Here is a 12,004-nt window from a genome sequence, read left to right on the forward strand (position 1 = left end):
CAGCTGTTTGCTACATCACATTTTCTATGACAAATAGATTTGGGACTGGGCTTTTGTTTTTGGAAGAGCTATCAATTTTCCCTAATTCTTTTTTTTTGACTGTGCAGCTTGTGGGATCTTAGTTCCTTGGCCAGAGATTGAACCTGAGCCTTTGGCAGGGAGAGTACTGGAGTCCTAACTGCTGGACTGCCAGGGAATTCCTTCCCTCATTCTTTTTGGTTCATTTTTCTCACTAGACTAAGCTTCATGAGGTCAAGGACTACATTTTGCTTACCTCTACATTTCCAGGTTATAACAGAGTACTTGGCAACAACTAGCTACCCAATATATTCTATTAAGTAAAGTAATTATGCCCAAGGTAATTATACTGTAGATAAAAAGCTAATAGAATGGTGATTAAAAATATAAATCTATTGGTAGAAAATAAGAAAATTACTCTTCTTAGTAATTATCATTATATTTTGAGAATTTTTTGACAACTTTCTAGGTTGTATTTTCATCTTATTCTTTTGAAGGTAGGTAATCAGCAGTGCTAGGAAAACCAGAATTTTGGGGGGTAAAATTAACCATTTTATCTGCATATGTAATAGGAAACCCATATCACCACTAGTAGTTTAAAAAGCTAGTAAAGTTGATTTTTTAGAAATTTTGGTCTAAAAGATATAAAATACTATTGTTGGTTTTTTGAAAGAAAGTGTTAGTCGCTCAGCCATGTCTGATTCTTTGCAACCCCATGGGCTGTAGCTCGCCAGGCCCTCTGTCCATGGACTTCTCTAGGTAAGAATACTGAAGTGGATTGCCAATCCCTTCTCCAGGGGATCTTCCCAATCCAGGTCTCCTGCATTGCAGGTAGATTCTTTGCTGTCTGAGCCACCAGAGATATAAAATATTATAAATTGGTTTCTTAAATGTTTTCTAAGAAAATGCAAAAATAATGTTTGAACAGGGACTTGGTTAAGCAACTTTAAGCAGCTGGCAACAAAATAAATGTGGGTTTTTGCAGGTGAATGTCGGAAAATACAGATAAATTAAGACAAGGTCAACACAGAGTCAAAAATGTTTTACCCTGGTTGGATCACAAACCAGATGACCTCAAGTTTAGCCTAGTACTGTAATGGGTTGGCAAAAACAACAGGCATGACACTTAAGCACTAAGAATAGGAACAGTACAGCAAATGAAGGGGAAAAAGCAAGGAGACTTAGTGAAGATAAGCATCTTCAGTAGAAGGATAAATAATTAAACAGTGAAAAAATTTAGATATCCATTCTGCAATGGCATATGACACTCTCTGTAAATACTGTTTTAAATATCAAGTTAAAGTAAATATCGCCATTCCTTTCATGGCTCAGCGGGTAAACAATCCGCCTGCAATGCAAGAGACACAGGAGACACCCAGGTTTGATCCCTAGATTGGGAAGATTCCCTAGGAGGAGGAAATGGCAACCCACTCCAGTATTCTTGCCTGGAAAATCCCATGGACAGAGGAGTCAGGTGGGCTCCAGTCCATGAGTTGCAAAGGGTTGGACACGACTGAGCAACTAACACACACATTCCTTTAAAGTAAATATCAGACCTTTTTTTTTGTAGAAAATTTTAGATCAAGAGCTTTTAGCTATTCATAATGATATGTAATAGCCATCATAAAAATGCAGGTAAACAGAAATGTTAAAAACATACCTATATACAGTTATCAAGTATTTTCATAAAATCTAAGTTAAAAAAAAATCATTCAATCTCTGAAAATGTTATATAAATCACTGTACATCTGGAAAACTAGGACCATATACATGTCTGTATTATTCTTTAATTATCTTATTTTATTCAGTAGGAAATGAATATATTAGAGAGTGTAAAGTTGGTATGTTGTCACTGATTATATGTTCCCTTTATCTTAGTGAAGGGAAGTATATAAATGGAGAGGCACTTAATGATGGAGAATAAACAAGCAGAAATAGAAAGGCATTATGGACAATTTTTTAATAGCTGTGCCTCAACATTTAAATTAAGTCCATTCGACAGGTCTTTTGTTCAGTACACACAAAAGAGTAAGCTGTAAAGCCTTGATTTATTATGAAGTAATGTGTGTCTCCCTGCTAATCTGTGTGGTCAGTGCAATGCATACTATTAATAATAGAAGGAATTAGTCTAAGTATGAGGAATGTTATTTGAGATTGTTAGATTCCTAACCAGAATGGGAAAATAAAATATCTGTACTATTTTCAGGCAATAAATGAAGACTGTTATTAGCTAATGCTGTATAATCAAACTCAGGTAACAAGTGGACAAGTCTAGATTTCGTGCATTTTATCAAAGTGAAATTTGGCTGTTTAAAGTCAAGTAAATTATGACACTGCTGCTAGTAGAATTGCAAAAAACCCCACAAAGATTAGAACTTTAAGACTGAGCACTTTAGATGCCTTGGCCTCATTTAGATATTTGCAGATAAAGAAACTTTTGTTTTGTTTATACACGAACATGCCTTGCCTGCTTTTTGCTGTAGCTTTTAATTTAAAAGAAGCTACCAGCTTAGCCACTGTTTGACTTACAGCTAGATATTAATTAACTTGCACAGAAAGTTAATCAACTTGGAAATTTGATTTATTTGGGGATGTTGTGATGTAGCATGAATTAGCACCACTGAACATTCTACTGGCTTCTGTTCCTAATCTTGATTATGTCTGGTGATAGAAAAAATAGTTATGGAATGCTTTCTTTTGGTAGTGTGCATGTGTTTGTTGTAATGCATGTTCGTAGTTGATTATTAAATAGCTTATCTTTAGCTCTGTGTTTTTAAATTGGATTAAGTTGGATTACTGTCATTAAAGCAAATCAATTGTTTGTTCCTAGTGCAACGTTTAACTATCAAAGAATCAGCAAACAGTTTGTTCCCAGAGCAGAAGTCTTCTCTAAATTATTTGAGGCGGAAGAAAGAACGACCTTACTTGTTAAATTTGAGTGGTACTGAATCATCAGGAGTACTCAGGCCAAGGCAAACCAGACTAGACAGTCCACTCAGTAATCGTTATGCAGGAGACTGGAGCAGCTGTGGAGAAAACTTTTTAAATACGAAAGAAAATTTAAATACTGTGGATTATGATGATGTCCCTTCTGAAGACAGAGAAAATGGAGAAAACTGTAGCAAAATATATGAGCCAGACATCACGACTGAACAGCCAACTCCTCTGTCCCAAGAGTGCACGTTTCAGACGTACTTGACAGTGCAGACAATGGAGTCTAGAGTGGGCCGAAAAGTCAACCTCAAAGATCTACAAGAAAGTATTGATACTTTGATTGGAAATCTAGAGAGTGAACTCAACAAAAGCAAGCTCAATATGAGTGTTTAAGGTTGAGAGTTTTTGCTTTTTCATAACGTCTTATGTTTCACATCCATCTTTCTCACTTTCTTGTATCTCTCACAGTGATGTTTTAAATTTTTTACTCTTGAAACCTTCAGTTATTTTCTAACAAGTTCATGTAATTCAAAAAACACCATTCATTACCATAGTTTTTGCTTATTTCATCCGGAAGTTTTTCTTGAGGTAAAGATAACCTGGACTTCTTTGTGGGTAGTTTTTAAAATCTTGCCAATGCTATGGGTATAAGTTTAAAATGCACTTCTAAGATTCATATAAGTTATTAGCCCCTCAAGACTTTTGTACTTTATAGAAACTGCTTTTCTGAAACAGACATTCCTTCCCGTGGAAAGAATGCAGCTGCTCCGTCTGATTTGCAGTATGAATCCATGCACACTGCAACATCATTCCATCACATTTCATTCACAATGCAAATGCTGCTGTAAGAAAACATTTTTATAAATTTTTACTTTTTATAAAGTAAAATTATACAAATATTAATGTATTCTGTGTTAACATTCAGTAATTATTTAAACTTAAAAAAATAAGTATTTTTGTAACCCCCAATATATGTATATATTTATCAGCACATATATGTATAGACATTAGAATGGGGGGAAGGATTGGCTGCAAAATCACGTGTATCTTTAAAGTATATGTCATGAGGCCAAAATAATTAGCTTAAAAATGTCTTTTTCAGGGAAAGAACATTTAAGTTAACGGAGGAATTGCATAGAAACACTTGAACCAAAACACTAGGAACATCTAAATAGAAAAAATAAGACTTTCATTTTTGACTTACAGAAAGTCACAGTATCCCCAGTGAGAAGTCATCCTTTAAATTGAAATCTTCTAACATTTTAAAGGATTAAGTGCCAAGATTTCTGCACTGGTGACTTAAATTTAAAAATCTTTACCTATTTATGCATTTTTATCTTCTGCTTTTTAAAACAAAGTAATTATACTTAGAACATATTTATTTGTAATAGTACATATATAACTTTGACTTTATAATTACCTTCATTTATTTCTAAAGAAATCTTGCCAGAATACTACGTTATTGATTTTTAAAAATTAACTTATTTTGACTAATTTTATCTACAAGATAGTCATTATAGCAATCACAACAGTGTTTGAAAATGTAAATTTAGAAGTCTTTTTTTATTAAATTGGAATGTATTTTTTGTAAACTTTTATACCTACGAATGTGTAATTTAAAATTATTAACAAAATTTGAACTACCAACTTAAACGTGTAGCAGCCATTAAAAAAACTGACTTCTTGATGTTTTTTTAAATATTAAAGTATTTAACTTTCTATGCAATATACATTGGTAAATGGAATACCAAGTAATTTAATTTGAAAATTTACTTGTTAAAAGTCAGATAAATAACTATTTTTATATGAAACTTTCATTTTTAAAGCTTTATATAATAATTCAGAAAAATGCCAAAAGAATATGTGACAGATATATATTATTGAGTAAGTGGTCAAAAGAAATGTACCCTAAATATTTTGTAAGAAGATTGTCTCAGTCTTCTTCCTTTTGAGTGCTATATCACATACTTTATATGAATTAGTACCAGAAATGTAAAAGCTTTATTAAAACGTTATAACCTCAGTGTCATGCTATTATTATGATGATTTTTAAGGATGATTTATTTCAAAGTCATTCTTTTTAAATGAACATGTTAAAGTATTGGACCATCATATATTATCCATAAATATATGTAATAACATTTTTTTTCCAAAATTGAGTTTTCCAGAATTTGCAATACTTTAAGGGCCACATATTATTTTGGATGCTAATAATTTTAAAGTTAATCTCTGCCGTCTTAAGTATTAATGGAAAATACTAAACATTTGTTGCTTAAATCAGTCATAATAAACCTCTTCTGTTGACTGTGCTGTTTTAGAAGTACTCCATTAGGTATATACCTTTATTTAAAATGGCCTTTTCAAATCTTTTTTGAGTTTTTATACCTACTTTTTATAGTCTCCTGGAATCTTCCCATACAGCCAACTCTCATTCCCCTGCCAGCCCTAATGGTTTTTAGGATTGAAAACAAATTTAATTTTAGTGCATGTACCTGAACAAAGATTTTAAACAATTCAAGTAGATTGAAAGTAAAAGTGCTCCTCCCTGCCATCCACATCAATCTAACTTCTCAGAGGTAACAACCACTTTTTATTCTTTAGGTAACTGCCTTTATCACTCTAGGTTTACTACTGCTGTTTCTTGATTTGTCATTTAAGTGGTACCTGTTGACTGTCCGTTTTGAGTGATAAGCAATTTATTTCACTCTATTCCTCCTCCTCATTTATTTACTTATTTAAATTTTTAGTTTCTCTTTTGGTTGCTTCTATGACTTTAATAAATTATTCCTTGATCCATCAGTTTTAAATGGTCTCTCTTGACCTCTTACCATTGTGGAAATGACCAACCCAGTACTTTCTTTCCAATTCATTACTGCCCTTTACCTCCCCAACTTCTGTAAGTTATACTATTAGTTTACAAAATCAATCATTAATAGATGTGTATTATTTGGGGAAACTATACTTTTGATTTTCCTTTAGTATTCTAAAAACTGCTAATCAATAACAAGTAGTTGTGCTAGATTATGCAGAAATATTCTTGGGTGATATTACCATGTGATTGTATTTCCAGTCTTACAACCGTGAAGTCTGTATACCGATTTAAGCAGAATGCAAACTACAGGTCAAATGGATTATTTTATCTTACAGCCATCAGTTTCTCTAAATCATGTATTATTTGCTTCATAATGGCTTTTGAAGATTTTAATGTTTCCTGGAGTAAGTAATTACCTTTTTTCTTTCTTGGAGAGAAGAAAAATACTTTCTTTACTATTACACTTCCTTTGTCATTAAATTACCAAAGTCGTTCAGACTACTTTTAGCTTTCATCCTGGGATTCCTGAAGGGTATCATTACCTTTATTTTTCTTTGACAGAAGAAAAATATTTTCTTTACTATAACCCAGGGATCATTTTAAGCTTCTTAATTAACTTTATCAAACTTGTGCTTGGCAATTTTTAGCTGTTTGCTGGGATATATTTTCTTTGCACTCCTATGTGCTACTTTTTTTGTTTTGTATTCTTAATTTCATTTTTTCCTTTTTGATTTGTTTGCTGAAATATAAGTAGCCCTCTACCCCACCACTTCCCAAAATCAGGCACATGGGAGATAAACTTTGAGTGCTTGCATGTCTGACAAGGTCTTTATTTATTTTCCATACTTCACTTTGATTGGACTTGTCCTATTTTCAAACTCATTTTCCTTAGAACTTTGAAGACATTTCCCTATTATCTTCTAGCATCCAGCTTTGCAGTAATCCAGGTAAGAATGATGGTGGTTCAGACCAGCAAGGAGACAATAAGGTGGTGAGGAGTGATTGTATTTTCAATACATTTTGAAGTAGGAGCCAAAGAAATCTGCCAGTGGACTGTGAGCGAAAGGAGTAAGTCCTGAGCAACTGAAGGATGGAGTTGCTATCAGATAAGATTGACATGACTCCACTGTGTTTTTTAAATGAGTTCCTTATAGTGGATGCTGCTGTTATAAATACAGTGGTTTTGGAAATGCTTTATAAATTCCTTATTAACTCTTAAGTACTAATGCTTCTGTACCTGGTGATGGTGCCCATGAGTCACTGTAAGAATAAGAATGCAAGAAAGCAAAGTCCCACATTGTAATTGTCTTTGGAAATTTTCAGATTGCGTAGCTTTATATCAGGGACCCTAAAGAAACAGGTTTGGGAGTGATACGGTTCCTGGAAAGAATTTAACTCCAGACCAAAGAATGATTTTGAGGCTTAGGATTTTATAATTTAAGAACATCAAATTTTAGCTACTTGGACAGTGATAAAGTTGTTTATGTCTAAGTCCTAATTTGAGTCTCACTGACCTGAGGAATTTGGTACTAAGGGGAATGTTCTTTTCTCCTTTCCCTGCCCCTTGTTTGCTTTGAATTCAGTAAGGCTCAGATATGATAAACGTCCCTGACAGAAGCCTCAGACTGTGCCCCAGCTTCCAGGAGACAGAGAGCAGTTAGCCAGCATTGTTTCTCTGAAACTTACGTGAAGGTAAATTCTGTGAAAATAAAAAAGGGATGTAAATGCTGAGCAGCCTGAGCAACAGTTCCCTAGACTTCATCTCGCCCTGTTGCCCCAAACTTGGAATCATTCTCTTGGCCCTTAAACACAACCTGTCGGCAGTTCTATGCACTGAAGTTTGTCACTACCAACACTCTCGTCCAAGCCACCAGCATCTCTGTCTCTTCCTAGTTCATCTCTTTACTATCACTCTGCCCTCTCCACACCCACAATCCATTCCAACTGCAAAAGCTAAAGTAAACATTAGAAAGGATAGCCACACCCTCTCCTGGACCTTTTCCCATGGTCCCTGTGCTCCAGCAACACGGAGGACCTCAGTCCTGTAAGGATCTTCGGACTTGCCATTCCCAGTGTCTAGAAAGCTCTTCACCCAGATCTTACTTGGGTGCCTTTTTTAAATCATCTCACATCTCTGCTTAAATGTCAACCTAATTCTTTGGAAGGAATGATGCTAAAGCTGAAACTCCAGTACTTTGGCCACCTCATGCGAAGAGTTGACTCATTGGAAAAGACTGATACTGGGAGGGATTGGGGGCAGGAGGAGAAGGGGACGACAGAGGATGAGATGGCTGGATGGCATCACTGACTTGATGGACATGAGTCTCAGTGAACTCCGGGAGTTGGTGCTGGACAGGGAGGCCTGGCGTGCTGTGATTCATGGGGTCGCAAAGAGTTGGACACGACTGAGCCACTGAACTGAACTGAATCAGTAACTGCTTTGAGAATGGGGGAGGAAGAAGACAGAGATTTCTATTTCTTGTAACAAGCCCCAAATAGTTGTGCTACTATATGATTAAACTACAAATATTTATAACTTTGGAAAATGTTTCCTGCCTTACTTTCATCAAGATGTTTATCAGTATCTGAAATTACCTTGTGTATTTGATCATTATCTGTGCCCACCCTTCTTGAATGTAATTTCCATGGCAACAGAGACCTTGTGTATCTAGTTCTTTGCCATAGGCCTAGGACTTATAACATTGAAGATGTTCAGTTAATTATTAATAAATGAATGAATAAAAAGGGATTCTTAGAGAATGCTTATCTTTTGTCAGGAAAAGACTAAGCACTATGAGGTGCAATGTGTATGTAACTTTTCAAATATTCACTCCTGATCAATAAATCATTTGTGGCTAAGAAAATAATGTTTCCTTTATTTCTTCAATGATTTGTGTTTCTTTTGGAACTAGAATGACATTGGTAAAATTTAGTGACTTAAAAAATAAGGGGTTTGGTAATTTTAGGTAATTTTGTGCTGCAGAGTTCAGTGGAAACAATTATTTAAATGATATGTGTGTGAAAAGGTACATCTCACCATAAGAAAGAAAGATTTCTAAGAAAGCTTTTGTTAAATGAATCATTTATTTCTTTACAGAAATTGTGATGAAAAATATCCTGTTAATTTTCATGCACTTTTTAGTAGAACTGGAAAAACTTACTTTTCACTTTATTAGAAAATATTTTCATAAAGTTAAATGAACACTATAAACAATTCCTTTTTTAAAAAAAATTAGAATAACAGAGACCACTTTAGGGTGAGGAACTACATTTAGTGTTTTCATTTTTCTCAAACGAGTGTTTGTTTTAAGTAAGTAAGAAAAACACCTAAATATTGCCCCTGAATTGGGTTAACTTAATCCTTATTTGTTTGATAAGGCCTTTGGCATGCTTTTAAGTCAGTTGGGTTAATCTTTCTTCTTTGGCTTAATGGATGTATTATGTAGTGAAAAGTTGGTATTGGCCTCAGTATTCTACATACTTCTTTGACTGGAAATTTTACTCCTCAAAATAAACTCTTCCAAGGAGAGTTTAAAATTCCAGCTTTAGACAAGTACAATGGATATTAAATTAAGAAATGGGAAAGTCGTCAAAGTGATGAGCCTGCAGCTTGCGTTTTTTCCCAGCCACAGATACTGAACAGTGAGTGAACCCCTTGTTCCTGACCTTTGTTCAGGAAAATGGATCTATTTGTGTCTCTTCTTGACTGACTCCCAAACCCCATTCCTCCCCTCCATCCCCACCCCACGCCCTTCCCGCCAGTTTAAGTACACATTTTAACCTAAGAGCAACTCTGAATCATTAGATTAGTGAAAACAACTTGTCTAAACCTGGGAGATGAAAATTGTCAGAGCATAAAGTGCCGTCTGTCCTAGGTTATGAGTCTATGTTTGATCTGTACATAATCTCAAAACTCACCTGTAAAGTCAACCAATCTATACACAAAAGAAGGCCAGTTAATATCTCTATCCATCAACATTTTATTATAAATACTTTAAAGCATAAAGAAAAGCTGAATATCATATAGTGAACATTCACATATTTACCACCTAGCTTCTATCATTGTTAAGCATTTTGCTGTATTTGCTTGATCATGTACCTATGTATCCACTCTTTTTTGCCTTAATTCTTGGTACATTTTAAAGTAAGTTGCAGACTTCCAGTACATGTCACAATGTGTCATTTTGGACACCACAAAAATTGAGTTGGAGATAAATTTTGTGTGACTATAATTAACCTCTAAGAGTCATATGTGAATTCACCATAAATCCTAGGTTTTATCATTGTTAGAAAAATCCATTGCTATGAAAATCCTCTAAAAAATGCATATTTTGGGTATCTTGTGTTCCTTTCCATGTTACTTTTAGCTATCCCAGACCCCTATCATACAGACAACCTTTACAATTTCTGCCATATTCAAGTACCATGTGTAATATTATTTTCTTATTTTCTCTAAACATTTTTCTATTAAATTTATTATTTATTTTATAATTTTATTATAAAATAAAATTTAAATTTATTATTATTATAAACTTCATATTGTTACCATAAAAGGAAAACCAGTGATCATTTGTCATAAACAAGTTAACTTCATATATTTTTTTCAACACACTAAAACAGATTCATAACGTACACCTTGGCATACATACCACACTTGGGGAAATACTGAATGACAGTCCCTGTTCTTTCCAATTTTCCTACCAGAAATACTGGGACACAAGCAAAGTCAGAGCTGCACTGAAAGTTGGACACATAGATAACACCAGGGAGGGACAAAAACATCACATCCAGATTTGCGCAAGTCTCATTTGCTGATGGAGAGAGCCGAAGGGTTTCCTAGCAGCGCTAGGGTCTGTCAGCAGCCTGTCTGAGATATGTCCTGGGTGGGGTCCATTCTTCATGAGCCCCATGCTGCCAACTCCAGTGGCCCTGCAGGCCCCACACTGGCAGGAACAGAACCAAAGTCAATCCTTACAGCTGGGGTTCCTACTTTAGGGGCTTCTCAGGGCTGTGGCCCTGACCACAACCACAGTTTTCATTTTGTTTCCTCTTTTAGCCCCCTCCTGCCAGCGCCTCTTCTTCGCAACTACGTCTGTGCTAGCATGTGTTGTAGGAGACCGACACCACGCTCATCTTTCCCTCCTGAAATTAGAGACTATTATAGGAACCAGACACATGGAGATAAAAATAGCAGGTAAGGTAAGCTGGAGGGCTTCCCTGGTGGGCCAGTGGTTAAGTATCTGCCTGCCAATGCAGGGATCACAAGCTCAATCCCTGGTCTGGGAAGATTTAACATGCTGCAGGGCAACTGAGCCCGTGCGCTACAACTACTGTGCTCTGCAACAAGGGAAGCCACTGCACCTCAGCAAGAGAAAGCTCACGCAGAGCAACAAAGACCCAACACCATTAAAAATAGCGCTTTTTAAAATTTTTAATGTTTACACACACAAACACACGCACACACACACACACACACACACACATATATATATATATATATTCTAGTATTAGTAAGCTAGAGAATGTGACTTTGGTCTGCGGTGAACTGGGCTTCTTTCTACATCCCTGTGATCTGATCACCTCAGCCAGTCACTGGCAGCGTTGGTAAAAAACAAGCCTCTCCTGGCAGAGGTGGAAGCTGTCAGAGATACAAAAACATATGCATATTACCTACTACCGACAGGCTGGCTGTGTTTGTCAGGGAACAGAGAAGGCACCCAGCCAAGCAGGCTCATGTCCTGCTCAATCCCACTCAGATGAGTCTGTCTTCTTGTGACTTGAACAGTAAATTAGGGGCAGAGAGAAGCTGAAGCGTTCCTCCTGTGCCCTGTTCCCTTGAGAGGTGGGGAAGTTCCCTCCCTTTCATGGAAACAGGAGAAGAACAGGATGTTATTGCCCAACAATTACCTCCTATTGCTTCCTCCTCTAGTGACCAAATGTCACAGGATGAACTTGGGGACCCTTCATCAAATGCAGCAGGAAATAGAAATGCTGAATGGCATGTTGGCAGCCAACAACAATATGCAAAGTTTGCCCAGGTAATTGCTAGGAAATCACTGTCATTCGGCACCCTGGTTAATCTGCACAGTGGCCCGAACTGGGCATACTCTTGCCTCTCTTGATCAGTCCTTTTTTCCTCAAGCCTCTCAGGCCATGTGCCAGCTCTGGTGCCTCAAGCCTCAGGGGCCCCAACCAGTCTTGCCCTCCCCTCCCATGCCCAGCACAATCTGCCTCCTTCTC

The 12,004-nt window shown here is 36.1% G+C and overlaps 1 protein-coding gene across 2 annotated transcripts in view; it reads left to right on the plus strand.

Annotated features, from left to right (window-relative positions):
* The window catches only part of SYDE2 (synapse defective Rho GTPase homolog 2), a 41,783-nt gene extending 34,939 nt beyond the window's left edge, over positions 1-6,844 (plus strand). The window contains exons 7-8 of one of the 2 annotated variants that reach the window (XM_044944768.2): positions 2,225-2,272; positions 2,849-2,985. In XM_044944768.2, the coding sequence (XP_044800703.2) occupies positions 2,225-2,235 (11 nt within the window). In that variant the 3' untranslated portion in view covers positions 2,236-2,272; positions 2,849-2,985. Of the gene's footprint in view, positions 1-2,224; positions 2,273-2,848 lie in introns of both variants that reach the window. The other variant, XM_006080473.4, reaches the window with a different exon arrangement.
* The last annotated feature ends 5,160 nt before the right edge of the window (positions 6,845-12,004 follow it).

Source organism: Bubalus bubalis, chromosome 6 (genome assembly GCF_019923935.1).
Source record: "Bubalus bubalis isolate 160015118507 breed Murrah chromosome 6, NDDB_SH_1, whole genome shotgun sequence".
In the NCBI taxonomy this organism is placed as follows: Eukaryota; Metazoa; Chordata; class Mammalia; order Artiodactyla; family Bovidae; genus Bubalus; species Bubalus bubalis.